The sequence below is a fragment of the Phlebotomus papatasi genome, chromosome 2 (genome assembly GCF_024763615.1).
Source record: "Phlebotomus papatasi isolate M1 chromosome 2, Ppap_2.1, whole genome shotgun sequence".
NCBI lineage: Eukaryota > Metazoa > Arthropoda > Insecta > Diptera > Psychodidae > Phlebotomus > Phlebotomus papatasi.
In genome coordinates, this window is record NC_077223.1 from 15,701,283 (window position 1) to 15,728,667 (window position 27,385).

The window sequence follows — 27,385 nt, forward strand, 5'->3', positions numbered from 1 at the left end:
TTCATGAATGAAAACACATCCAAGATCAAAATCCAAGTCAAGACACATCTCTCCTGCTTCCTCCAGAAAATACCAGATTCTTAGAATTTGGATATATATTTTGTTCAATCTCCTCAAGAACCCAACTTGGTCAGCACTAATCACCTGCTCCTCCAGAAAATCTCAGAACTTCTGGGATTTTCTTGCTCATTATGCCCAAAGCACTTCAGATACATGCTGTGGTCAGAGGATCCAGGAAGCTCCAGGAATCCTCTGACCACAGCATGTATCTGAAGTTCTTTGGGCATAATGAGCAAGAAAATCCCAGAAGGTCTGGGATTTCCTGGAGGAAGCTCCAGGGATCCTCTGATAACAGAATGTATCTCACTAGTTTTTGACATAATATTCAAAAAAAAATCCCAGAAGATCTAGGATTTCTTGGAGGAAGCTCCAGGGATCCTCTAACCACAGAAAGTATCTGAAGTGCTTTGGGCATAATGAACAAGAAAATCCCAGAAGATCTGGGATTTCTGGAGGAAGCTCCAGGAATCCTCTGACCACAGAAAGTATCTGAAGTGCTTTGGGCATAATGAACAAGAAAATCCCAGAAGATCTGGAATTTCTTGGTGGAAGCTCCAGGAATCCTCTGACCACAACATGTATCTGAAGTGCTTTGGGCATAATGAGCAAGAAAATCCCAGAACATCTGGGATTTCTGGAGGAAGCTCCAGGAATCCTCTGACCACAGAAAGTATCTGAAGTGCTTTGGGCATAATGAACAAGAAAATCCCAGAAGATCTGGAATTTCTTGGTGGAAGCTCCAGGAATCCTCTGACCACAACATGTATCTGAAGTGCTTTGGGCATAATGAGCAAGAAAATCCCAGAAGATCTGGGATTTCCTGGAGGAAGCTCCAGGAATCCTCTGACCACAGAATGTCCCTGAAGACTTTGGGCATAATGAACAAGAAAATCCCAGAATATCTGGGATTTCTGGAGCAAGCTGGAGAAATCTTCTGACCAACTTGGTTATTTTTGGGTGTTCTTGACAAAATACAGAAGAAAATCCCAGAAGATCTGTGAATCTCTGACTAGACTGGTGTTTTTAATATTGAAGTCAATTTGTTCAGTGTGTACGCAATTATTGAAATATTGGTTTCAATATTCGCTTCAATATTGAAGTATCTTTTCAATGTCACTTTGAAATGCTATTATTTCAATAATTTATCTAATGTGTAGAAGACAGCTTAATTCTCTTTGTGGTATGAATGGGTTAAGGAAAAAAATGTTAAATATCTTATAAACTCTTATAAACTGAACTTTTTCTTGAATTTAAAATTTTTTAATTTAAAAGTTTCGTTTAATTTGACTTAAGAGTTTCATCTAGTACTCCATTATTATTACGATTTGTTTCGTCAAAAAAGTGAAATGTTTTGGTTTTGCAATTTCTAACAAAATACTGCTGAAAATGGGAGAAAAACCGGGTGAAAAAGCTTTAATTGCTATGAAAAGTATGAGCAAAAGTGTGGCATCCTTCAAAGTACCAAAAGTGCCTAAAGAAAAGATTGTCAAAGCAAAAATTCTCACGGAGGACAAATATGTTGAGGTTAGTTGTGAAGGTTCTTTATTATGAAAAATTAGAAAATTTACTTATGATTTTTGTGATTTCATTTTAGGAACTTGGTAAAATTATCCAGAGGGATTTCTTTCCGGACCTAGAGAAACTCAAAGCACAAAATCAGTACCTGGATGCTGTGGAGAAGAATGACATGGTGAAGCTGAGGGAGCTGTATGAGAAGTACAGTGGACGTAGACCAAATCAGACGGGATGTAGGTTAAAGGAATGCCCAGGGAGCTCAGGGAGATGTATTTTTGTTTATTCTGTTTGCTTGATTTCAGCTGAGAGTCCTGCGACATTCGAGACACCTGTGAATCGTCCGGATGCAACGCCAGTGACGAGTTCGAGGAAATCGACGGTAAGTATGAGTGAATCTGTCCAGGAGAGCCGGGAGGAAGATCAAAAAATCTCGGAGAAACACAGTCTGGATACATTCCTGGACACATACACAAGTGAGGATAATCAGAGTTTTCAGGAGATCATTGAGAAGGCTGATCAGAAATTGAGGCAGAAATTCGAAGTTCTGTACAAACAGGAAAAAGTTCAAGCTCTGGAGATGGCCAAGAGATTAGCTCTGCCGCCAATTGAGGAGCAATTTGAGGCGAATGAGGGAGTGAAAAAGGTGGATATGTGGACTTACAGGAACAAAAACTTCATCATGTACGTGCCAGACGGAGTGGAACTGAGCAAGGAGGAGCAAATTGAAATAGCCCAGAAGAAGCAGGAAATTGTCCATGGAAATACTCGCTTAATTGAAAATCCATTCAATGAGCAGCAGAGCAGAGAGACAATCTCCCAAATGGCCAAGAATCAGCAGCATGTTCTCGAGGGAAAAGTCGATGTAGATGGGAATGTTCTGAACACAGAAGCTACTCCACAAATCCGTGGATTTAGCTTTGTGAGGACACCATCACCATGTCCGGGAGTCAGTGAGAGTCCCCTGATGACCTGGGGTGAGATCGAAGGAACACCCTTTCGACTCGACGGCGGAGACACTCCCCTGCATCTGACCTCAACGCCAGCCTTCAGGATTGCCGAGACGCCCAGACGCGAGGCAATTGCCCTGGAGCTGGCTGAGAGAGCTGGAGAGCGTCTCCGGGGCCAGAAAGCACGTGCAATGGAGGCTGCACGACGCAATATTGCATCACCCTATGCGAGATCTGCCCTGGAACGTCTCGCCACAATGTCGCCAGCTGCTAAGCGACTGGCATCCTCGAGATTCGGTCTAACGCCATCTCCGACCAGAAAGAATCCCACAACACCCAGAATTGCCCGGCAGAAAGCCACACCATCGCCTCTGATCAGGAAGAAGACTCCACGGATATCCGCCACGGTTGCTCAAACAGCCAAATCACCAGAAAAGCAAATACTAACTGATGATCTTCTCAATATTCCAACCCAAGTCAAAAGGAACAAAGCCGCAGACTTTTTCTAAAGTTGTAAATATTTGTATTGAATTTATCAAAAGACCAGAGAAAATTAAAAAAAAAGATAAAAAACTGAATTTTCTTTCATGTGAAAAACACTTTGCATACTGCTCGAAGTTGAAAATTGATTTCTGTTTGTAATGGCTCCGGCACACTTAGATCAAGAAAATTTCATGAAATCAAAATTCACATCCTTTTCTTTCCCATGAACTTTGCATATGTCTGTCTCATTCTTTCGCACTCCAAATTCGATTGAGCTAAATTGAATTTGGGGTGATGTTTAAAAGAAGAAGAAGAGTGCGAAAGAGTAGGATAGACATATTCAAAACATGTGAGAAAGAAAGGGATTCAAATCTCGATTTAATGAAATTTTCCTGATCTAAAAGGTGTGCCGGAGCCATAACAACAGTATTTTGTTCACGATCAGGCATTTACTAAAATTCACTTTTTCGACCTTCTGACTCATGAATCATCTTCAAAATCTGCCCAAAAAAAGTGAAGGAATTTAATTGACTTTCAGATAAAAAGTCAATTACCTCTGGAACCGATTAAAAATAACTGGGAGCCGTGAATTTGAAATATGAATAACTTGACCTTGAAAAGGTGAAGGAATTATTCAAAGACATTGGCTTATAAAATTAAAATACTCATTTGGATTGGCAAAATTGTTTTTGTCAGTGCAGTATTAATTTTTTTAGGCATTTATAGAATTGAGTCTAAGCTGTCTACACATTTGACAAATTATTGAAATAATAGCATTTCAAAGTGACATTGAAAAGAAACTTCAATAATGAAGCGACTATTGAAACCAATATTTCAATAATTGCCTACACACTGAACAAATTTATTTCAATATTAAAACTTCAGTGTTAAAAACACCAGTCTAGTCAGGGATTCACAAATCTTCTGGGATTTTCTTCTGTATTTTGTCAAGAACACCCAAAAATAACCAAGTTGGTCAGAAGATTTCTCCAGCTTCCTCCAGATTCCAGATCTTCTGGGATTTTCTTTCATATTATGTCAAAAACCAGTCAGATACGTTCGGTGGTCAGAGGATTCCTGGAGCTTCCTCCAAGAAATCCCAGATCTTCTGGGATTTTCTTGTATATTATGTCAAAAACACTTCAGATTGGAAACAAAAGCCAAATAGAATTAATAACTTGAATTCTTACAGACTTTCAGGATCATGCTTTGTATCATACCGTAGGAAAGTTTACCATCGCTAGCAAAAGGACTGGATGGCCACAACCACAAGCCTTCATTCCCTCTGTAGGATTCCAATTAGTAACATAAAATTCTAGTTATATGAAGTGCTTTGAGCATAATGAACAAGAAACTCCCAGAATATCTGGGATTTCCTGGAGGAAGCTCCAGGAATCCTCTGACCACAGAATGTATCTGAAGTGTTTTTGACATAATATACAAGAAAATCCCAGAAAATTCTGAGATTTTCTGGAGGAGCAGGTGATTAGTGCTGACCAAGTTGAGTTCTTGAGGAGATTGAACAAAATATATAACCAAATTCCAAGAATCTGAGATTTTCTGGAGGAAGCAGGAGAGATGTGTCTTGACTTGGATTTTGATCTTGGATGTGTTTTCATTCATGAACAAGGAAAATCCAGCAGTTCTGTGATGTTCTGAAGGAAATAATATCAAATCAATTTGATATTTAGAATTTCTTTGAAATTTTTTATTGACATAATTTGGCCTAGTTTGTAGCCATTCAAAATAATGAAATGAAATATTGAATAAAATGTTCCATATTGAAACAAATATTTCAATATTTGCTTACACACTGGACAATTTTCTTCGATATTGAAATGTTTATGTCAATAAATCCTTGCAATGTGGAGACAATCCTCGTCAATATTTGACATTGAAAAGAAATATTTCAATAAATTATGTCTAATGTATAGCCAGCAAGTCATTCTAAAAGGAGTGGCAAAGCGTCACATGTTTAGCGAAATGCACGAAATCTTGACTTCGCTCCTATACCTCAAAATTACTTTCGTATCATTTACCATGTTCATAACCGAGTGAAACCTCATTTTCTCTTGACTACATTCTATAATAGATTAGAATATTGCTTTCAAAGTTCGAATTTGTTTTTTGATCAAATTGGTATTTCAAGCGCTATGCATTTATTCTATTTATTTATTCTGCCGTATTCTCTGGTTATCTAAACACCGTAACAGAAATGCGTAAATTTTTAACACTAATTGTATGAAATTGAGCATTTTAATTGTTTAATTAGAAATTGTGTAAAATTTTTCCCTTTTATATATAATAAAAATATTTACAACTAAGTTATATAATCTAAAATTATTGTAATAGCAATTACCATTATTAAACTACAAAATCTAGTCTATTTCAAGCAAAGTTGTTGAATTTTTAAACAACTTTTGTAAAAGTTGTACTGAATTTTCATTTAAGACGTATACTTCAGTTGAGATGCTTTTTATTGCTCTAAATGAGTTTTCCACCATTTTCACTTGGGACATCGGACAACTTAGTTGCATCGGATTTAATCAGCAATGAATCGGTAAAGTGTCCACAAAATTATTTATCTGTCTCGAATTTGCTTTTCATTCTGCCTGTAAGCTTGTTACTCATGCCAAAACATTCTAAAATGCACATTTTGTAATCAGTTTTCGATCTTGGAATGTTTTTATGATACATGAATCAATTTAGTCGCTAATAAACCAGTATGCACTCAAAATTCATGCAAAAAAGATAATTCACGGTGATCTCAAAGGGATCAAAAAAAATTGTAAAAAAGAAGACGAGTAGCTTGAATAATCCCACCCTACCTTGACCTAAAATTCAATATTAATCATAAATTATTAGAAGAATTATAGGAGAAAGCGCTCAGGCTTCGCACATACTCTGACTTCGAACACTTCATATTTTTCCCATAAATCCTTTAAAAAATCTGACCTTTTCTCAATAAAAGTGTAACTGAAGACGACCTAATCAAATATATTACCATAGACAAGTCAGATGAATTAAAGGAATTTGGGAAAAATATGAAATGCTCGAAGCTAGAGTATGTACGAATCTCGAAAGCTTCCCCTATGTACGAATTTATAGACTTTCCATTATTAAAATATTATTATTCTTTTAACCGTTTCAACTTAACCACGAAATAATTTTGAACTCATTCAGAAGTGGAGACATTTAACAACAATGATTCTTCAAATTTGTATATACTTTACCTGCTGCATTGAAACTTTGATATGGCTCATTCAGTATCACAGAGACGTATGTCCATTTTCATTGAGTATGAATGCATGAGTGTCATTTGATACAAACTTTGATAAACATTCTTACCACTTTTATGTAAAAAAATGTTTGAAATTTAACCGTTGAATTCACCTACTAAAAATGCTTTGTGATACTAAATGAGCGATAGGATGATTTGTATTACTTCATGCATTTAATCAATATTTAAAAAAGGCAACTCACGCACGTACTATTTGACTTAATCATTTTTCCCATTCACAAAGTTAACATTATGTTGCATTCTAATTACTGTGTGATGAGAGTCAAGGTTAATGTCCTCGACTATTGCTTAATGCAACAATTTGCAAAACTGTAATGTTCCATTTTCAAGTAAATATCATGAATTTTTTGATGGGAAAAAATATTTCTTTTAGTTGAATACTTGTGTTGCCTGTAGTTGATTAAAAGAAAAACAAATCATATTTTGCACTTTGAAAATTGAGAGCAAAAAAGTTCTATTTAGTGGAGACAATTGATTATGATTTCTCAGTAGATTCAACACAACTCTTGATGTATTTGCGGAGTAAATATTTCCATTGAAATCACTCTTTGTACACAAAAGCACCAGTGATGAAAGAACGAAAATATTCTGATGATGGAGACACAAGGTTTTTGGGCTCTCGATATTTGTCTATTGATTTGCATCAGATGCGTCTGTGGCATCCGGAGCCTCATCCTCAACATCAGCCACTTCATCGTCTAGAATCCGGATGGAATCATCTGGTAAATCAATCACTGGAGGTCCTTGTTCACTTTCAGGAACAACATTTCGTGGATCCAGATCTTCTTCTTGAACAACATTATCCGCACGATCGGGATAAGTTAGGGGATTAGATGGTTTTGGGTAACTGTATCCTTCTACTTCAACTGGATTGACATTGGTATCTTCAAAGGGAATATCTGGTTTATCATAGTGATATCCATTGAACGTCTCCACTTCATTGTCAGAATCAAGGAGCATGTTTCGTAAAACAGGGAAAGGAGGTAAGTTATTGACGTCAATCACTTCAGGTACCGGTCCATCGGGTCCATCCGTTTCTGGAGTTTCCGATGGATCACCATTGTCCATGGATTGAACTGATAATTCAACACTTGGGGTAGCATCTGATTCTTGACAAAATACTGAAAAACAATTTTAAAAGATAATAATAAATTGAACAAACTCGAAATTGAAAATTTATTTAAGTAAGGTAAAGTGCCCTCAAGTCGACCGGTTCTTCAATTCGACCGGTAGAGTTATTTATTCAATTTATTTATATTTGCACTAATATTTGGTGTATGATCTAACATTAATAGGTCAATAATTATTCCATAAATAAATACGAATCTGTGACAATTTTATAGAAATTCACCATTAAACATTCAAATATTGACCACCGGTCGAGTCGAGGAACCGGTCCACTCGTGGGCACTTTACCTTAGGATAGAGTCGCATTAACCCGTCAAAGTTTAAATCATTGTCACCATAGATATCTTAATCATTTTTTTCTGAAATCAACTTATTCTTTGCAATTCACAGATATAAAACTAATTATCGAAATAAATAAAAGTAATACACTGGACAACATTTACGACTTAAGCTGAGAGACACCTTAATGTAATTCAATATTAATAAAATATGCTTCAACTAAATTCACAACAGAGCCGTTTCTGAAACTGATGGAAATGTAATCTTATCATTATTTTGATTACAATTACGTTAAGCTATTTCTCGGTTTAAGTCGTGTGTCTAGGGCATAACGAAAAATAATAAAAATATTGAAGAAGACAAAATTGAGATAAACAGTGAAAAAGGTCTAAATCTCGGCTAACCTGAATCATTTTCTTTTAGATTTACTATTTTTTTCATATTTTATAATGTTAGTAATACGTCCGGCACATCTTTTAAGTCATAATTTTTTAATACGATGCGATATTCGAATTGTATTCGATATCGAATATAATATTTGATTGATATCCAAACGAAGAAGAAGAGTTCAAAAGAGTAGAATAGACATATGCAAAACGTTTGAGAGAGAAAGATAAGTGAAATTTGTTTTAATGAAATTTCCCTGATCTAAAAGTTATGCCAGTGCCAAAGAAATCAAATTTTGAATTCTAAATATTTTTTTTATTGCATAAGATTAATGAAATACTTTTGGAAAAGGAAAAGTTAAAAGTTATGAATTATCTTGGAATTGTCGGTTTCATTTAAAAAAATTTACTCATCGTCGGTTTTTTAGATCTGGAAGAATCAGGATCCAGAAGAAGTGAATTTTGATTTAATGAAATTTTGCTGATCTAAATGAAAATTAAAATGGTTTGAATTATTTTGGTATTATCGATTTGGATTTAACGAATTTTTTATTTATTTTAATTTTTCTATGACCAAAATTTAATTCTTTATCGCTACAGCATACTTTTTAAATCAGGAAAATTTCATGAAATCAAAATTCACATCGCCCTCGTGGTCAAACGTTTGACATAACATTAACCTGTTTTTTGACATTCAAATTGATTTGAATTACAGTAGACTTTCACTCAATCGGCTCTTTTTCAATCGGGCGAAAAATTTTGTTGATAATTTTCACGTTTAATTATGAAGCTAATTCGCTCAAATTCGCTGTAGTTCCTCCTATTTCATCGTGATTCTTTATAATTGAGCGTTTTTTGTGGAATTTACAAAGGCTTTGACGCCAAAATTTATCGATAAACCGGATGACATTTTGCCCAAAATGCCAAATTGAGAGATAGTCTACTGTAAATTGATTTATGATGTTAAAAAGAAGAAGGAGGGTTTGAATGAGTAGGATAGACATATACAAATCTTTTTATGGCACTGGTATACCTTTTGGATCGGGAAAATTTCATAAAGTCAAAATTCACATCCTTTTCCTTCTTTAAAGCTTTTCATATGTCTATCCTACTCTTTCGTACTCTTCTTCTTTTAAATATCACACCAAATTAAATTTAGTTCTGTCCAATTTTAAGACTGAAAGAGAGAAACAGACTTATGCAAAGCTTTCGAGAAAGAAAGGGACGTGAATTTTGATTTCATGAAATTATACCGAGCTAAAAGAGCTAAAAGGTCTGCCAAAGATTAAGAATTTTGGTTTCGATAATTTTGAATTATTCACTGATTAATAATAATAGCTTCAAATAATTAATACAATTTTTTTAAACGATAATCCTTTCTACTGTGATAAAGTGTAAAATTCATACAAAAAAATTTGACTTTGAATGTTAAAAAAGAGCAATTAATCCGATAGATTAATGAACCTTTGGGAACGAAGTGAAACATTAAGTTTGAATGCCGAGTAAAGATTTGACGGGATATACCCTTACTATGAATAGTATGAATAAATTTTAGGTAACACAGATTTGCACATAATTAAAATAAACATTAGAAAACAAAACCCTAATTTAGAAATCAAACTAACCTTCCGAATTTTGTGTGAAACAACACAAGAGGAACAGCACAAGAAGTGCTGCACTTGAAGTCAATTGCGACATTGTTGCAATTGTATAATAATTAAATAATCACTCTTAAGCTACTCTCGATTAGGCACAAAAGCACTATATGTGAACAGACACGGCAGCTTATGATCCCAATGATGATCCCAAGATCACTGAAAGTTCTTCTAGTTCGCTGTGGGTTTTTATACTTTTTTCCCGCACTCTGATGTCCAGCAAATACCAAAAACTCTCCATCACTCACTGACCATTCACCATATAGAATCACAATTGAGTACTTCTCCACATTGATGGGCCTTACTTCTCCCACGAGCTACTCTCAAAAATTGCAAAAGATCCACAAATACCATTGGCCTAAGTCTTTTGAAGGTTTCCTTTACCCATTGTTCAAATACATCCGAAAAAGAATCATTAGATGAACAGTTTGTAGATGATTGATGAACTTCTAAGTCTTTCCGGATCATTGAACTTGATGATGCTTGTTTCCCTTCAATTCGAAATATTTGGCAATTGTATTTTAATTATCATTTAAGATACTTGTTTAGCAAATAGAGGAATTGATCATTTTTACGGAAATACTCAAAGGGAACTTGTAGATATTAAAATTTCCTCTTTTTCAAGATCTTCGCAAATATTTAATTTCATAGTATAACGACATGTTTATAGCTGCCAAATAAACTTAACACCTTTAACACCATTTAACATTATGTATAATTTTGTGAAATTACTCGTCTTAATTTGAAAAAAATGAGCAATAAATGAATAAAAGGCTAATAAGTAATAATTTTCATTTAATATCACTTTTTTTAAAGTCCTATGTTTATTAAATGAAGTTAGGCCCTAGTCATTGTTGATACATCCTAATATTGTGCCTTAGAATTACAATCTGCTATAAATAAAATAATAAAGAGCGTTTTCTGAGAGACTTAAACCGATGAAGGCCAATTTATGAGAATTATTAAAATTTTAAAATATTCAACTTTTAAAATTCTTAAATAATTCTTTCAACTTCAGTAGGGGGGACTGGGGTAAAAAGTCACAAAACGGATGTTTTATTTTTTTACAAGCTACCCGAGCACCTCCAAAATTTCTAATTAGCACAGTTTTCTAGGAAATTTACCGCTCTACAAATCTGTGAAAGTCATTTTCTTCTATTTTAAGGAAATATATTTATTGAGCTGTTTTCTAAAAGGTAATTTTGTGATCATCCTCAAAAATGCTGGGACATATAGTATCAGGCATAAGATATTATTACATTTTGATTCGCTTTATTACGGGATTCCGTAAATTTAAGTAAAATACCGAGATTACATTTTCATAGGAAATTTATGCTTCCATACCTTTGTAAAACACCGTTTTCTCTATCTGAGCGAGAAAAGCGCATTTTAAGATATTTTACAAAAAACACACAAAAGACTGCAAATCGTTTGACCAATACAAACAACAAGCGGCGACACATAGCATTGACGTTTCTTTTCACCGTGGGACATCAAAAATTGTTTCGGTTTTTGGTACTTTTTTTTTTAATAAAAGGATTTCTGGAGAACAGAATCTTTGTAAAATTCTAAAATAAATAGCGGATTCGTATTCAAAGAATATCCAGATAATTTGGGAAATATTCATCAGTGCATCAAATTTAATATAAGTAGCTAATAATTGATATCTTCTGCACGGAAAATATTTCAAAAATAGGGCTAAAAATTTAAATATTTTTTATTTTCTAAATTCCTTGTTCAAATTCTAACAAACTTACAACATTGAAGAAGACCTATGGAGGCTATCTATGGAACAAATTTTAAGCCGCTATCTTATTTATCTTGGAAGATATTGAATTTTAAAATTTTCGATTTGTGACTTTTTGCCCCAGTCTACCCTATTTATTAAGGATTTTTTGTTTCTCTTGCAAAAATTTACGAGCAAACAACTAAATTTTACGAACCTTTTTTCGTGTGTTTACGAACATTTACAAACAAATAAAGGAACAAACATGTTCGTCAATTATGTTACAAACGGTGTTTGTGAAAAAGGAACAAACTTTTATAAACTTTTTTGTGGGTTATATGATTTGCGATTAAATATTTGCGTAAATATTAAACATTTACGGATACCTTTACGAAATATTCTTTTCTGTGCAGCTGCACTGAGTAACTGAATCTAATTCAAATTTAATTCAAAATTATACTCTTCGTCTGCCGCCAGCTTAATTGCAGATGAATATGATGAAACGATTAGATCACATTAAACATAAGTCTCACTTAATTGATCGATCTTTGCTTTGCACATTTCTGTGAAAATTATCATTTCATGTTCGTTTTTTCGTATGTCAAATTCTTTTTATCTTAAAATTTTTACAAAAAATATCTTAATTTTTTTGTCCAACTTTTCACGAGTGGAAGATTCGAAAGTCTGGGATGAAATGATAATTTTCAACACTATCGAATCGATAATATCGATAAATCCATATCTGTTACATTAAGTGAATGTGGACTTTTCACGCATTGTTGGGCCATTCATTGTGATATTCCCAAATTAAAAGAATGAGCCTGTTGATAAACATCTATATTAGATACAGGAATTGCAGTTATCGTTTAAATTTTTCAGAATCTACAGTCGATAGTGTCGAAAATAAGCAGAGGCAGCAAAAATCCCGACCGCCAATATCCCGAAAGCCAAAATCCCAAACGCCAAAATCCCAAAAGGGCAAAAATCTCGAAAGCCAAAATCCCAAATGTTCAAAATCCTGAAATTATACGGAGGATAATCTGTAGATTAATTTCCAAAACACAAAGAAATTTCCTTTGGCTCTAGAAAGCGCGGGTACGTGTGTGCAATCATGGGAGTAGCTATGACACTTTTAAGAATTCGGGATTTTGGCTTTCGGGATTTTGTCTTCGGAATTTTGGGCCATTTGGGATTTTGGCTTTAGGGATTTTGACCGGAACCCGAAAATAAGTTATCATATGACCCCTAATATACAAAACCAAGATATGGCTAACTAGTTCACTGACCGTTAGTTTTGTAAACTTTGAGTTCTAGAAGACCAAACGGTTCAAGATAGCGGCTTGTAGTCTCAAGGAGCCCTAACCCAAGTCGACACTTCTCGTCCCTAACAATAAATTGATTTTGTTGAACAATTGTAAAAAGCATATCGTGATTTTTTTCATTTTGGAGTACGTTTTAACTGTTGGCTAGGCCGGCTTTTCAACTATACGACAATGAGACTATTTACACCGCTGCATTAGATTCGGATTGAGTTGTTCCAAAATCGGATTTCGGATCATTAATGACCTCTACACATTGGGAGAAATTTTTGTCAAAAATAGCTTTTTTGAAGGAAATTCCCTGCAGCGTTGTAGGGGGAAACGTCAAATCTCTGTCAAAAACGCAATTTTTGACGAAAATTGCTCCCAATGTGTAGACGCCTTAAGCCTCAATCTATCCGTGCTATCACACTAGGATTTTTTCAATTTGTAAACTCAATTTAATTTTCAGATGAATTGTTCCCATGCGTTATTTTGCATTAAAAATCATTTGAATTAATAGATTTTCGCTTGTTTATTGATATAAACTAATACTTGACCCACCAAAATATGTTTAAATATGCTAAAATAGCATAAATGTGGTTGCTCAAATTAATTTCAACTCAGCAAATTAAAATGTTAAAATTGCTCAACAATTCCAATTTTAGGCGATATAGACATCCTCATTTTCGTTGTTTCTTTCTGCAAATGAGGTCCAACTATGTGAAGTAGTTCCTCAAATTCTTCAGTAGCCATACGAAGAAAATTGTTGTGCCCAAAAAAATCACCAGTTGCGATATCATCATACATTTTTTCAATAAAGTCGTGGGCAGATCTCTCTTGGATCCATTTTCTGACCCACAATCTCTTCCTTTTACCTCGAGACACATTTTTATTGAACATGTATTCTACATAAAGTAGGAAAATTTCTTCCTCATCACTGGACTCACTCATTTTTTTAATAATGTAACAAAATCTAATTTAGCAAATATATCGCAAAAATGTGTCCCGGCTATGAAAAATTTCAAGTGGTTCTAGCAATTTTAATGCTCAATTTGCTGAATTCAATTTAAAATTAAATTGTGAAGAATCCTAGTGTGACAGCACCGTAAGGCCGCGATCTAAACGGTTTCCTTGAGGTCATTTAGACATGTCGCTTTAGATTCAGATTGAATTGTCCTAAAATCCGATTTTGGGACAATTCAATCTCAATCCAATACGGCGGTGTAAATGGCCTCAATGGCCTTTAATTAAACCTTCTATTTCGTATCTCCCGTTTGGCGGTAGTTTAAATTCATTGAAAATGTATTTGAAACCTTAAATTCTTGATAAGAATACATAGGCTGCTAAGCCGGGTTCTAGGCAATTACAAACCAGTAAGATTTAGCATGAAAATAGTTAGAATTGATACTGTATTAGTGGTTCCTAGGATATCGTCTTCTCAAAATTTATATTTCCATTTTGCTGCAATAGACACATCAAATAAGAATTTATGATCTTAGCGAGAATACATGGGATTGTTTCTCGTATTACTCTATTTGAAATATGCAATACTTCGCACTTCGAAGGTGTGAAACTACATTGACTCTGTCGTAAAAGAATAGAAAAAAACACAAAATATTTTATGAATGAATTGAGTAGATGAATGGTAAATCTTTTATTTAATGCATTTTTTTACAACAGATTTATCTTTTAAAATTTTATGATTTGTTCGCTTGAATTTAACTGAAGCATCCGCAGTAGTATCATGTACATAATTTTTGTATGAAGTTAAGAAAAACATTATGTGAAGGAGAAGATTTCAACCTTCAGTGGATCAACATAAATAATGCACTAAAGTTTTTTTTTAACACTTAACAATGGATATTGACATGATGAAGATGCTGAGCTCTTTAATGATGATGTTCAGTATCTTTCCACTTCCACTCATTTAAAGATGATCGTTCTGCTTACTTTCCCTGACACTTTTGGTCTTTGGTGCGATTTTATGGCGCAATTAACGGATGTTTTACACAAGTAAATATTATTGCTGAAATTACGTCACTCACGACAATCTGCACAATCTTCTAGGGTAAGTGTGCCAAATTCCGGCCAGCTTGCAATTTCGGCCACCTTTTTTGTTCCTCGAATTTCCATGAACTTTTAGATTTTACGTACTCTAGAGATTATACAATGCAAAAGAATAACAAAAAATGTAGCTTCGACAAACGAGATGACGTGAAAAAGATATTGGATTAATTCCCGAAGGGCAAGGAACTATGAGAATGGAGGTGGCCGAAATAGGGCACCAAAGCTATGTCTATATTTTTATTCATTTTAAAATGTTTTAAGAATGATTTTAGAGTAAATAAAGACGGTAAACTCTTTAAAAGGTTCCAAGCAAAACTCTTTCAGAAGAAAAAAATAAAAAAATCAATTTGAATTTAAAATATTACATTTCAAACTTAAGACTTTGACGATTGCATGCAACTATGCCGAAATTTGGCACACTTACCCTATACTATATCATATTTTGCTTTGTTAATAGTTTTGCGAAAGGAGAAGTAATAAGTAATGAAACTGGTCACACAAATTAATTTTGAGGCATAAAAATATTATAATTAAAGCTGGAATTGATGGAGTTTGGTGCCACTGTTTTGTTGGATCTGTTCAGGGGTCAATGGGCAATTCAGCTGATACCATTCATTGTCAAGCCCAGCATCCTGCCGAGCTGAATCCAGAGCATAGCGAACGGCTAAAGGTAGAACTGCACCGAGACAAGTTGCAGGGTCTCCAACGGCCTTAGAACCTAAAACACTACTAAAGTCTCTTTTGCAGGTGTCCAGAAGGGTCACCCGAAAATCAGATGGGATATCCTTAGCTCCTGGTATTCTGTATGTCCATGTGTTGCGCGTTGTTAGTTCACCTGAAAAGCGATCGTGGATAACTTGTTCATGCAACCAATATCCAAGTCCCATGACAAAAGCACCCTCAATTTGTCCTATGTCAATATGCGGGTTAATGCTCTTCCCAACATCTTCTACAATGTCCACACGTTTGACAATCACAGCTCCTGTGATAATATCAATTTCAACTTCAGCATAGGCTGCAGCCCATACATCATAGTTTGGACTGTCATTCGGTTGATGATATTGCATAGATGAGAGTGGAATTGAACGTTTGAAGCACTCTTGAGTCAGCTCGCGCCAGGGAACATCACCCATTTCCTTCCTGACTGGTTCCATACGATGCAAAATTTCCTTGCAAGCCTTTAGTGTAGCCTGAAAATATTATTTAATTTTAAATTAAGATAAGTTTCTACATTTAAAGCAGAGGGAGCAGAGGTGTACAAAAACCGTTGAAACCGAATTAACGTCAAAATAAGTTTGTTATAGCGTTTTGACCATGTTTCATTTGACGTTTATTCGGTTTCAACGGTTTTTGCACGCCTCTGATCTAAAGAACACTTACAAATCCAACGGCACCATTTGTCTGACTCGCAACTGTGCCCAACCCCCCATTACAAATCAGTCCATTCGTAGGATCTACTTTGACGAAACTAAGAGGTACGTTAAGTGTTTTAGAAACAATCTGTGCAATTTTTGTGTTGAGTCCTTGTCCTACTTCTACACCACTAACAATAACATTAACTGTACCATCTGATGTGTTAACAAACACGCTAGATGTGTTTATATAAATGTATTCAACTTCATACTTAAGTGGAACAATAGCATTTCCTTGTTTTTTCCATCGATTCATGTGATTGTAAGAGTGCATTTCCACCTTACGTTCCCTATAGCAGACACTTTTTGCAAAATCTTGCAAAATTTTCTTCATAAGAGAGTCTTCAGGTATATTTTCCAGGCGTATATCCAATGGATCACAATTCACCACCCTCGAAATATGCTCCATAATATTCTCAATCATTGCAAATCCTACCACATGTCCCGGACTTCGGCACCATGTGTTTGGCGGTGTGTCAGTTTTCATGCATTTTCCCTTAACTGACCAAAATTCAAAATTATAACAATTTTTCACAGCCGTTGTAACAGTGCGGTCTAATGCATTACTTATAACTGCTCCAAAATCTAACCATATTTCTTGGTTGAGTTTTTGAATTTTTCCAGCTGTACTAACATCCACTTTGTATTCAGTTAAACCTGGAAGTCTCTTACCCAATGTAATCATACATGTTTCAAGAGATAAAACGAATCGAACTGGTCGCCTCTGTAGTCGACAAACTAGAGCACAAGCTGCCGCTGCAAAAACACTATTGTACAGCTTTCCTCCATATGCACCTCCTACATTTTTGACTTTCATTGAGATTAAGTTCTCTGGTATATTCAATACTTGTGCTATTATGACTTTCACGAAGTTCAACCACTGCGTGGAACAGTATACATCAATACCATCCCCATTTGGAATGCATATCGTAGTCTGGGGTTCCATGGTAAAATGATACTGAGCACCAACTTCAAATTGACCGGAGAAAGTATGTGCAGTATCTAATCCATTACTTATGGCATTTAGTGGGTTTATCATATCTCTACCTACATGCTTCTGCTGCGAAAAGAAGCTTTCTTCAACTGCATCTTTAATGCTAACGATAGGTCTAGTATTTATATCTCGGCGGTAGGTCACGACGACTTGAGTAGCAGCAGCTTGAGCTATATCTAATGTAGCGGCGATAATCATTCCAATTGGTTGACCATGGTAAATTATTCGACCACTGCTAAATAGCTCCTGTGATTCAAACTGTTCCATTACTGGATGACAACAATTATTCATTCCTGTTATATCCTTGGCACCGTAGAACGCAACCACTCCTGGCATATTCTGAAATTTATAATTATACATAAATACAAATGTGGACATGTGATTGATGGACAGGACCAGAATTGCTGTGGTACACAACCGATCTCACCATCGACCGGTACTACTCTGCCCAGTCCCACAGAAGCATCCCAACGTAAGAACTGACTTCCGTAGTAGCACAACCATTCGATATGAGTAGCACAAGTACTCAAATGAGATAAGGATGTGAAATCTTTTTGGATGGTTTGACTAGAGAAATGTAGCAATAAACATGTAAAGGACACAAGGCTGAACCGGTCTTCGATGGGTCCACAGCGTGGTTAGGACGCAAGCTCATTATAGGTACGGAAGTGGAAAGTGGCGACTGGACCTGAATCAGACTGAATCAGACTGGTCCTGAATCAGCAATTGGTTGTAACCGTAGTACGTCCTACCAAAACTATGTCAACTAATTTATAGGGGCCTCCACAGATCAGTGGATAGAATAGTGGCTCTATGACCTTAAGATCTCGGGTTCGAGACTAGGCAGCTGCAGATATTTCAGCTGTTGTATTAGTCTCGAATTCGTGCAGTGAATGAATGGAAAAGTAATGCCAATGCATTTACAATGAACCGCCTAAAAAAAGAAAGCTTGGTATAGGAAATAAGTTCAGTCGAATACAAATACACATTCACTGCCCAGATCCAAAAACCGAGCCTGGTCTACCGTGATGTAAAGCAGTACTGTGTGTATCAGAACGTACACAGAACACTGTGATATGGAGCAGGTTTACTCGCCTTTGGGGGTTAAGATGTTAAGATAGACCAGGAGAATGGCGAGTGCATAATGAACCCAAATAAGTGGCCTGGGTGCAGTTCCGAAAGGAATATGACCGACCCATAGACAAATTTTAAATCTTAAAATCTATCCCCCCAATTCTGAGATAAAGAAGCCTAAAAATTTAAGTTAAAGCTTTAACTTTGACACTAAAGATTTCGAATTCCAAGCTATAGGAATTTTGGATAAAATAGCCTTTAACGCCCCTAAAGAAATTTGATTATTCAAGATGTCAAATCAAGACGTTCCAATTTTAATGGTGCATAAAGTTCCGATTTATTGTCAACAAAAAGAACAATCTCGACAGCAACAACAACAAACAAAAAAAATTGTAAAATCAACATAAAAGAAGGATAACTTTAACCCATAATATACCTAAAAAGGGTAATATTTACACCGTTTTCGGAACAATCTGCAGGGTAAAATTAACATTTCCGGAATGTTATTTTAACTTTTTCGGATTTTTCTCCCTCAGTGTTTATACTCTATTCAACGTTTTTAGCCATCCCCTTCCGAAACGTTGGCTGTAGAAAGGAGTAGAAGAACCAAGTCGAAATCGCGCATTAATTTTAAAAAAAATTAACTTACCAGAACATTACTGGTGTTAATGTTGACAATCGTGGCTGAAGCTTCTGAAGAACATACAAAAGCTCCCCAAACTTCATTAGGCATGTAGGGCATATCATTGATGTATTTCACATCACCTGTGCACTGACCTATGGCTTCTAACTTGATGATCGGTTTATGGATATGACTGTCTGAAAAATATTGTTCTCCACACGACAACATCCTTTCAATATCCTGTCCAACACTTCGGATTTCTGGTCTAACCCTGTCCGATGGACATATACCTACAACAGCCTACAAATTTTCGTCTTGCAATAAATAATAATAATAATAATAATAATAACATTATTAATATCCTAACCTTGTAGAAGAGACCGATTGCAACCATTTTTCGGTACTCTGAACATGGAGCTGGTAGTACCCAATCCAAAACCAATTCTTTCTCAAGCCTTAAACAAGCTGCTTGAATGGTAGAGTCTTTGAATAAGTTTTGATTCATCAGAAAATTTTCCGTACATGTGGCATGGGTAAAATGTGGATTAAGTCCGCCAAAGCATAATTTTGCATTGAGAACCATTGAATGATCTGCGTTGAATTTGAACAGGAAAGCGCAATTCACAAGGGCAAGGGTATTCTGGGCTCTTGACGTTACCTAAAATTCAGACCATTCAGATCAGTCTTAAAACGTTCCTTTGAAAAAATCAAGATTTTTTTTACGAACTTTGTAGCTAAAGAACTCATATTGCTTTTTCGGTAGCGAGGGAAGAGTTATTTTGACTATTATCCGATTCTTCATATTGATCTTCATGTAATCCGCAATACCAACAATCCTTATACTTCCCCCGGAAGATATTATTGTTAGGGTAGCCCCAATAGCTTCCAGTAAAATGTATATGTCTGACACAAATTCGTTATGCTGATGCTTGATTGATAGATTTCCAGCTATGGTTCCCACATTCCTCACTGCAGGATGTGCTATCTGTTCTATATGCTTAGCAATTTGACGACAGTAGAAGAAATCACTGCGGGTTTCTGAAGCCTTACGGAGCTCGCAGATGACTTCAGTTAATGGAACATTGGCTCCAATTTGAAGCACTGTATCCACGGATATCGTTCGAAGTTCTGGTACTCCGGATATGTCAATGTAGACATCCGGATGGTCTGAATACGAAAATAAGTTTAAATACAAAAGACTGAGGGTAAATTAAGCTAATTCAAAACCTGCTTCAAATGGAAATTTTTCGCTACTCCAAATGGAAACGTCATTGTCTTCATGATAAATACAATACTAAGTTATTATATTTATATATTTTCTCTACCACGTTTCATTATTTGTTTAATTTTGTTGCAAATAAAGCGAAAATCCATTCATATTCACAAATTTTAATTTGGTAATATCTCAGAAAAATTAAAAGTGTACTATTCACCATCGAATTTTTCATCTATTGACCATGTTTTCCAATGAAAAACACAATGAGGTGACTCTTGTTTATCTGTTTTGTTTAACATTTTTGACATATTTCTGGCTAATTTTAGTTAAATTAAGTGCTAATATTTATTGTTAACGGTACGTAAAGTTTTCAAATGAAATAATTACCTTTTTCGTGAACAAAAAGGTTTTTTCTGAAATGATTGCAAATGCTTCAATAGGAAACCCTGGAAATATGATTTTATGGAGAGATTTTCTTATTCTCTTAGATGAGAAAGGAGAAAATTTCAGAAATAAGACCAAATCCTGCACTCAAGAGCAACTCAACAAGGTTTTGGAAGCCTTTCGTCGCAGTTTCACTTACACTGTTTGTCTCCAATTAGAAACTTTCCCTTGTCTCCATTTGGATTAATTTGTTTCCAATTAGAATCATCTTACGCTCGCGTGTTTTTCTTGTATTTAAGAAGTTTTCAAATTATATCTAAAGAATTTTCACTAAACAGTAACATTCTAGATGAGTCAAGGAGCAAATTTATGTAATTCTCTTCTGAAAAAATATGAACTTAATGTGTTGAATCTTCTGTCAAAGTTAAAGCGTCTGGAAATGGTTTTGAATTAGAACATTTACCCTAATGAACAAGATATTCTCACCGTTATTAGGATAAAGTCCCCTGGCTGTATTTCCTGACACAAGAGTATATGAAAAATCTTCAATTGATAACAAAACCCGCAGAATATCCGGAACGGTATAAACCTTGTGCCATTGACCCCCATATGATAGGCATAGATGTACTTCACTGTAGCATGTTTCGAAGCATACGTTCCGTCCAATACTACAAGATTTTGGTAAATCTTCAATGTCAGCAACAGTTCCTGGTGCATCAATAGCAAATGACTTAAAGGCATCCAAAATTGGTCGATATCCAGTGCATCGACAAAGGTTTCCACCAAGAACATCTTCAACCTCCCTCATGGTTACACTGTAATTTCGGGCCTCCAGCAAACCATACATAGTCATGATGAATCCAGGACTACAGTATCCACATTGGGTACCAAATGACGAAGCCAAGTGTCTCTGTAAAATGTGAGGACCATGATTGTCCGTCTTTAGACCCTCAGCAGTCACTATATGCAATCCATGGCATGAGTAGATTGGAAAGAGGCAGGAATTCACTGACCACGAAGATAATTGCCGTGTGACTGGGTGAAGGCCATGGAGAGTAACAATACAGCAACCACAACCACCTTCTCGACACATAAATTTCGTGGCCGTTAGATTGGCATAAAGTCGAATAAATGTATTAAGTGTTGTGTCCAGAGGAACATTATCCACAGAAACTGAAATTATTGCAAGATATAATTTGAATTAAATTCAATTATTTGTATAACAATATCGCAACATATTATGAAATTTTTCTATTCAACCATTTAACTTTTTACTTTTTTTGTTTCATTCAAGATTCTATTAAAATTAAATTGAAGATTTATTCATCGTTTGCCAATAAAATTTCATGTACAAGTAAAGTGAAAATAAAGAAATTATTCTATTATTGAAATGAATTTATTTTCTTTTGAGTGATATTTTATATACGTATTCAGGGAACTCAGTTATAGGAGTGAGGTATTTTATTGATCAACTTATATGCCTAAATAATTATGTAAAAGGTTAATAAGTAAAATAAAGTCGTCATTTCAATCTAATTATCAAAAATATTGTTTAGTGTGATCTACTTTAATGATTTTTATTATTACAACAATTCTTCTTTAATTAAAATTAATTTTAAACTTGAGAAATTTTAAGTGAGAGATCAAATGATTAGAGATAGCACCTTGGGGTTTTCTGGATACCATTAAACTTGAAAACTAGGATTGGCAATATATCATATTCCATCCCGAGTCCCCGGTCAAAATTCCGAAAATCCAAAATCCCGAAAAGCCAAAATCCTGAACGACAAAATCCCGAACGTTAAAGTCCCGAATTTTTAAAAGTGTCATAGTTTCTTCCATGATTGCACCTGCGCCTGTTGGAGGCAAAGGGAAATTTTCTATGCTTTGGGAAATTCTTCTACATACTGTTCGCCATATAATTTAGTCCCTATCAGGATTTTGACCATTATGAATTTTGGCTTTTCGGGATTTTGGCCTTTTGATTTTCGGAATATTGACTTTCGGAATTTTGGTTCTTCGAAATTTTGGAATCCGGGTTTTTCGCTTTCCGGGATTTTGACCCATTTAGGATTTAGGATTTTTTTTTCATTTTGACCCATTTAAGGATATCAGGCTTTTCTAAAAAAAAAGTATCAAGACTTAAGGCCTTGGTAAGGAGTATTATGGAATAGGACAAGCAAAAAAACGAGTAAAAGTAAAACAATTAAGTATGTAGGTTAAGTGTGCCAAATTTAGGCATAGTTGCTTGCAAGCGCCAAAGTCTTAAGTTTGAAATTTAATATTTTTAATACAAATTAGATTTTTTGTGACTTCTTTTTAAGAAGTGTTGATGCTTGGAACCTTGTATACAGTTTATCGTCTTTATTTTCTTTAAAATTATTCTTAATATTTTTTTCTGAAGAAAAATGTAGATATAGCTGTGATGGCCTTGATTCTCATAGATACGTGCCCTTCCGGAATTCTTCCAAAGTCTTTTTCACATCATCTCGATCGTAGAATGGACATTTTTTGCTATTGTTTTGTATTGTATATTCTCTAGAGTTTTCAAAAACTAAAATTTTCTGGAATATTGAGGAACGAAAGAGGTGTCCGAAATTGCAAGCTGGCCGAAATTTGGTACACTTACACTATATTAAAAAAAAAGTTTAGAAAACAAATGAATTGAGATATATTTCGTTTTAGAAAAGTACTCTCATAAGTTTATTCTTTCAATTAATATTCTTTCAATTATATACTTTCAATTGACGGATTCTTAGACAGGGATAATTGTCTTTAACTTCACATTACGCAAATCAGATTAAAATTTAAGGATTGTTTCGCAAATGATTTTTTTGGTAACATTGGAAGGAAAATTTTCTTTAGGTTGCTTATGATTTCCTCAGACTTAAATTCAGGAATTTGATGACAGATTAGAATTTCAGAAAGATTTTTGTAATAGGACTTTTGAATAAATACAATTATTTCACTTTAGAACACCAAAATTCACTGATCTCACTTGTTCTTCAGAGATTGGACATTTCCCGTGATTAAATCTACCACTTGAAGCATACATTAGAATAATTAGAGGAAGGTGGGGCTATTTTGAGCTGTGGAGCTACATTGATATACGATTTTTTCGCATATTTCTAAAAGAAGGTGGGCCTTTCATTTATTTTATTTACTTCCATAATTGTTTTTTATTTGTTCCATAATTGTTTGAAAGCCAATTTTCTTTTAAAATCGTATAACAATGTAGCCCTACTTCCCCCTACAATGCTAAAATATAAATCCATTACCTTTAAAGGGTGTACCATTTATTGTAAAATATATCTCCGATTTGCTTAAAAAAATAAGAAAATACACCTATTAATAACACATAACTTTTTTTACAGTTTTGTAAAATTTACTTTTCTTTCACATATCCTCTAGTAATTTTTCTGCTTATATCATTGCCCATCCCTTAATAATTTTTTTCTTGAAAACTAAATCGAACTTCACTGTGTGATATCTGAAGTAAAACTGAAGAAATAATTCAAAAAAAATATACTGAAGAAGCCGAAGAGACATCATGAAAATCATTTTATTGGTCCAAGAGCTTGATGTTACAATATTTATCTATAAAATTTCTACTCTAGTAATTTTTAGGAATCGCTGAATGTTCTTAATTGGAGAATTTGCAGAGACAACAGTTTACTTCATTTTGGAACTGAAAGCGACAAAAAATTTAATTACTATTTTCTTTTATTCCAAGAAACAATATCTTATAAAATTCAATTTTGCTGAATCAATTGTGTAATGAAATTGTTTTTTTTTTTATTTTATGAAAATAAAGGAGACAATAGGATGAAGCAGGTAACTTCCCACACTGAGTTTTTGCATAAAAAACTGGACTTAGATTAACTCTTTCCGGACCGCAGCATATGCTGCAAGCCAATTTCACCATCTTTTAAACAAAAATATCTAAGTTCAGGAATTAATTGAGGTCCTACAAAAAATATCTTACATTTGGACATCCCTATAGTTTGTAATCATCCACATGAATAGGATTTTTATCAGTTCTGAATAATTAAAAAACATTGTTTTTCACAGAACATTCATATGCTGCTTTGGGTACTCAGAGTCCCAAAAGAGACGAGAGAGTTAAATGTCCTAATTCAAAATCATTTCCAGACGCTTTATTTTTGACAGAAGATTCAACACATTGATTAAGTTCAAGTTTTTCTGAAGAGAATTACATAAATTTGCTCCTTGACTCATCTAGAATGTTACTGTTTAGTGAAAATTCTTTAGATATAATCTGAAAACTTCTTAAATACAAGAAAAATATGCGAGTGGAAAATGCTTCTAATGGAAACAAATTAATTCAAATGGAGACAAGGGAAAGTTTCTAATTAGAGACAAACAGTGTAAGTGAAACCGCGACGAAAGGCTTCCAAAACCTTGTTGAGTTGCTCTTGAATGCAGGATTTGTTCTTATTCCTGGTCTTTTCACCTTTATCATCTAAAACAATAAGAAAATCTCTGCAAAAAAAATCATATTTCCAGGATTTCCTATTGAAGCATTTGCAGACACTTCAGAAAAACCCTTTTTGTTCACGAAATAGGTAATTAATTTGAAAACTTCGTGTACCGTTAATTATCCAGAAATGTGATATAAATGTTGGACAAAACGAATAAAAAACAGTCACCTCATTGTGTTTTTTATTGAAAAACAAGGTCGATCGATAAAAAATTCGATGGTGAAAAGGTACATTTTTAATTTTTGATAGAAATTAACAAATTAAAAATTGTAAATATGAATGGATTTTCGCTTTATTTTGAGCAAAATTAACTAAATAATGAAACTGAGGTATAGAAAATATATAAATATAGCAATTTAGTACTGTATTTATCATGAAAACTGTGACGTTTCCATTTGGAGTAGCGAAAAATTTCAATTTGAAGCAGGTTTTGAATTAGCTTAATTTACCCTATAGGGTAAAGTGGTACAAGTTGGACAGTGGTACAAGTTGGACGATAATGGTACAATTTGGACAGGGCTTTTTGTATTGATAAATTTAGTATTTCATTTTTGTTTGTATATTTTTAATGCTTTAATTTTATAATTTGGTTCCTTGTGCTTAAAAACAAATTTTGTACTGTATTTATCAAGAAAAAAGCCATGTCCAACTTGTACCGTCGAATTGTCCAACTTGTAACACTAATTCCAAATTATATCACTTTACCCTACTCGTTTGGATTACTTTATCTATCGACTATTTGAATATATATTAGTTCAATTGAAGTGGAATTAATTTTCTACATTCGAATTTCACTGTAAATGAAACAATTTAAATGTTTAACGTCTAATATTAAACCTAAAATGACACAATTGAAAAGACTACAAAAAATAAATTGTTGATATTCTAAAGTTTTATTGTTAATAGACATTGTTATTACAATTGCAGAGACATCAACATTTTTACACAATGTTTTTACATGTTCTTTGTAATAAAATGCCAAGAGAAGAAAGTAAATATATCTTTCGACCCTGGACGTTGTTCTTTTTCTCCCATCTCACCCCAACTTTCCTTGAGATTTTAGGATTTATAAGTGTTAAGAGTGCTTTAGCTTGTCATTTGATCGTTTCTACTTCACTTGGGGATTTCTCACTGAAAGAAAAAAATCATTGTTTAATCGATCAAGATGAGAGCAAAATTTCTTCTCATCTCTGTGATTCTAATTATAGCACTACAGGTGATTTATCATTTTAGGATTTTGTTAAAATAATTATTTTAATGGTAATTTTTTTGTATAATTTCAGAGTGTTTGTGGGTGTTTTTGTCGTAACAATGCAATGTGCAATTGTGGACCACGGGCCAGATTGAGGCTCAATAAACCACGAAATATCGTTGCAGTAATTCAACCTTTGCCACAGAATCAAGTTATCAATCCCAATATCTGTCGCTGTGGATGTGGACAACCTCTTATGCCACCCTTGCCAGCCCTGCCAACAATCAATCCAATTCTTCCTGATACGCCGGATTTGGTGCAGGACTTGGATCAGACAGCCTTTGGAGCCCGATGCCTCTGCTCGAAACAAGTACGCCTCCCTAATATTCCAAATCCTCTTAATCCTAGCCGAAGTATTTGTGGTTGTGGTCTGACAACATGTGCCATTATTTCTCCATATCGAGAAGATCTTGCATAAATCACTAGTATTTCCTTAAAAAGTTTCTTGTAAAATTTTCCATGAGATTTTAATGAATAAATGTACTGTTGCAAGCCACAACCATTGTTGCTTTTACTATAAATCTACCTGGAGCTTTATTCTTAATCCCACTTCTTTGCTACAGTCGGATGATTTAGACCGATTTGCTCCAGATAACTTACCCCCAATCGCACCACAGTTACTAACTCCTGAAATTCTTTCACCGGAAACCCTACCACCTGGAACACCATATTGGACGGTCAATGCAGCGGGGAATCTTCAGTTCATCCCGGCGAATGCTCCGATGCAGAATTTGCCGGATTATCTTGAGAACCCTATTGAAGCTGTGGAGGAAAAAATTGAGGAGAAACAGAATTTTTTAAGATATATCAACGGAATTTTGCTCTCCAAAGCTGATAATATCTTATCACCTCTGTTTTATAATAAATAAAATGTGTCAACAGTGGTAAAATACCAAGTTCAAATAAAAGAAGGTTTGCTTTTCGATGCTTTTATTTTACTTTTCTTGCAATTTCATTTCTTTAACACATGCATTAAATAAAGAAAAGCTTGCATAGGTAGAAATGTTACCAAAAGTATGAAGGAAATACAGAAATTAAAAAGCTGATGTATGTCTCTGGAAAAAGTGTCTTATAGCAAAAT

The 27,385-nt window shown here is 34.4% G+C and overlaps 4 protein-coding genes across 4 annotated transcripts; 2 read left to right on the plus strand and 2 right to left on the minus strand.

The window, feature by feature from the left end:
* Positions 1 to 1,373: 1,373 nt before the first annotated feature.
* Positions 1,374 to 3,096, plus strand: LOC129802766 (splicing factor ESS-2 homolog). Its single transcript, XM_055848843.1, has 3 exons — positions 1,374 to 1,584; positions 1,655 to 1,808; positions 1,878 to 3,096. Exons 1-3 carry the CDS (start codon positions 1,447 to 1,449, stop codon positions 3,029 to 3,031), a joined length of 1,446 nt encoding a protein of 481 aa, XP_055704818.1. The 5' UTR covers positions 1,374 to 1,446; the 3' UTR covers positions 3,032 to 3,096.
* A 3,699-nt stretch (positions 3,097 to 6,795) lies between these two features.
* LOC129802767 (uncharacterized) lies at positions 6,796 to 9,915 on the minus strand. The gene is made up of 2 exons (XM_055848844.1): positions 9,725 to 9,915; positions 6,796 to 7,427 (listed from the first exon to the last, which is right to left on the minus strand). The coding sequence occupies exons 1-2, from the start codon at positions 9,795 to 9,797 to the stop codon at positions 6,937 to 6,939; spliced, it is 564 nt and encodes a 187-aa protein (XP_055704819.1). The 5' UTR covers positions 9,798 to 9,915; the 3' UTR covers positions 6,796 to 6,936.
* A 5,463-nt stretch (positions 9,916 to 15,378) lies between these two features.
* LOC129800257 (xanthine dehydrogenase-like) lies at positions 15,379 to 22,236 on the minus strand. Its single transcript, XM_055844526.1, has 8 exons — positions 22,215 to 22,236; positions 21,037 to 21,723; positions 19,678 to 20,117; positions 19,318 to 19,608; positions 18,978 to 19,250; positions 16,828 to 17,593; positions 16,229 to 16,761; positions 15,379 to 16,038 (listed from the first exon to the last, which is right to left on the minus strand). The coding sequence occupies exons 1-8, from the start codon at positions 22,234 to 22,236 to the stop codon at positions 15,379 to 15,381; spliced, it is 3,672 nt and encodes a 1,223-aa protein (XP_055700501.1).
* A 3,909-nt stretch (positions 22,237 to 26,145) lies between these two features.
* LOC129802769 (uncharacterized) lies at positions 26,146 to 27,229 on the plus strand. The gene is made up of 3 exons (XM_055848846.1): positions 26,146 to 26,268; positions 26,336 to 26,614; positions 26,868 to 27,229. The coding sequence occupies exons 1-3, from the start codon at positions 26,218 to 26,220 to the stop codon at positions 27,171 to 27,173; spliced, it is 636 nt and encodes a 211-aa protein (XP_055704821.1). The 5' UTR covers positions 26,146 to 26,217; the 3' UTR covers positions 27,174 to 27,229.
* Positions 27,230 to 27,385: the final 156 nt, after the last annotated feature.

Coding starts and splice junctions, on each gene's coding strand:
- LOC129802766 (XM_055848843.1), top strand. CDS start 1,447: ATGGGAGAAAAACCGGGTGAAAAAGCTTTAATTGCTATGAAAAGTATG. Junction 1,585..1,654: donor CGGAGGACAAATATGTTGAG/GTTAGTTGTGAA, acceptor ATTTCATTTTAG/GAACTTGGTAAAATTATCCA. Junction 1,809..1,877: donor TAGACCAAATCAGACGGGAT/GTAGGTTAAAGG, acceptor GCTTGATTTCAG/CTGAGAGTCCTGCGACATTC.
- LOC129802767 (XM_055848844.1), bottom strand. CDS start 9,797: ATGTCGCAATTGACTTCAAGTGCAGCACTTCTTGTGCTGTTCCTCTTG. Junction 7,428..9,724: donor TTTCACACAAAATTCGGAAG/GTTAGTTTGATT, acceptor ATTGTTTTTCAG/TATTTTGTCAAGAATCAGAT.
- LOC129800257 (XM_055844526.1), bottom strand. CDS start 22,236: ATGGTATCCAGAAAACCCCAAG. Junction 19,609..19,677: donor ATGAGTTCTTTAGCTACAAA/GTTCGTAAAAAA, acceptor TCTGAATTTTAG/GTAACGTCAAGAGCCCAGAA. Junction 19,251..19,317: donor CAATCGGTCTCTTCTACAAG/GTTAGGATATTA, acceptor GAAAATTTGTAG/GCTGTTGTAGGTATATGTCC.
- LOC129802769 (XM_055848846.1), top strand. CDS start 26,218: ATGAGAGCAAAATTTCTTCTCATCTCTGTGATTCTAATTATAGCACTA. Junction 26,269..26,335: donor TTCTAATTATAGCACTACAG/GTGATTTATCAT, acceptor GTATAATTTCAG/AGTGTTTGTGGGTGTTTTTG. Junction 26,615..26,867: donor GATGCCTCTGCTCGAAACAA/GTACGCCTCCCT, acceptor TCTTTGCTACAG/TCGGATGATTTAGACCGATT.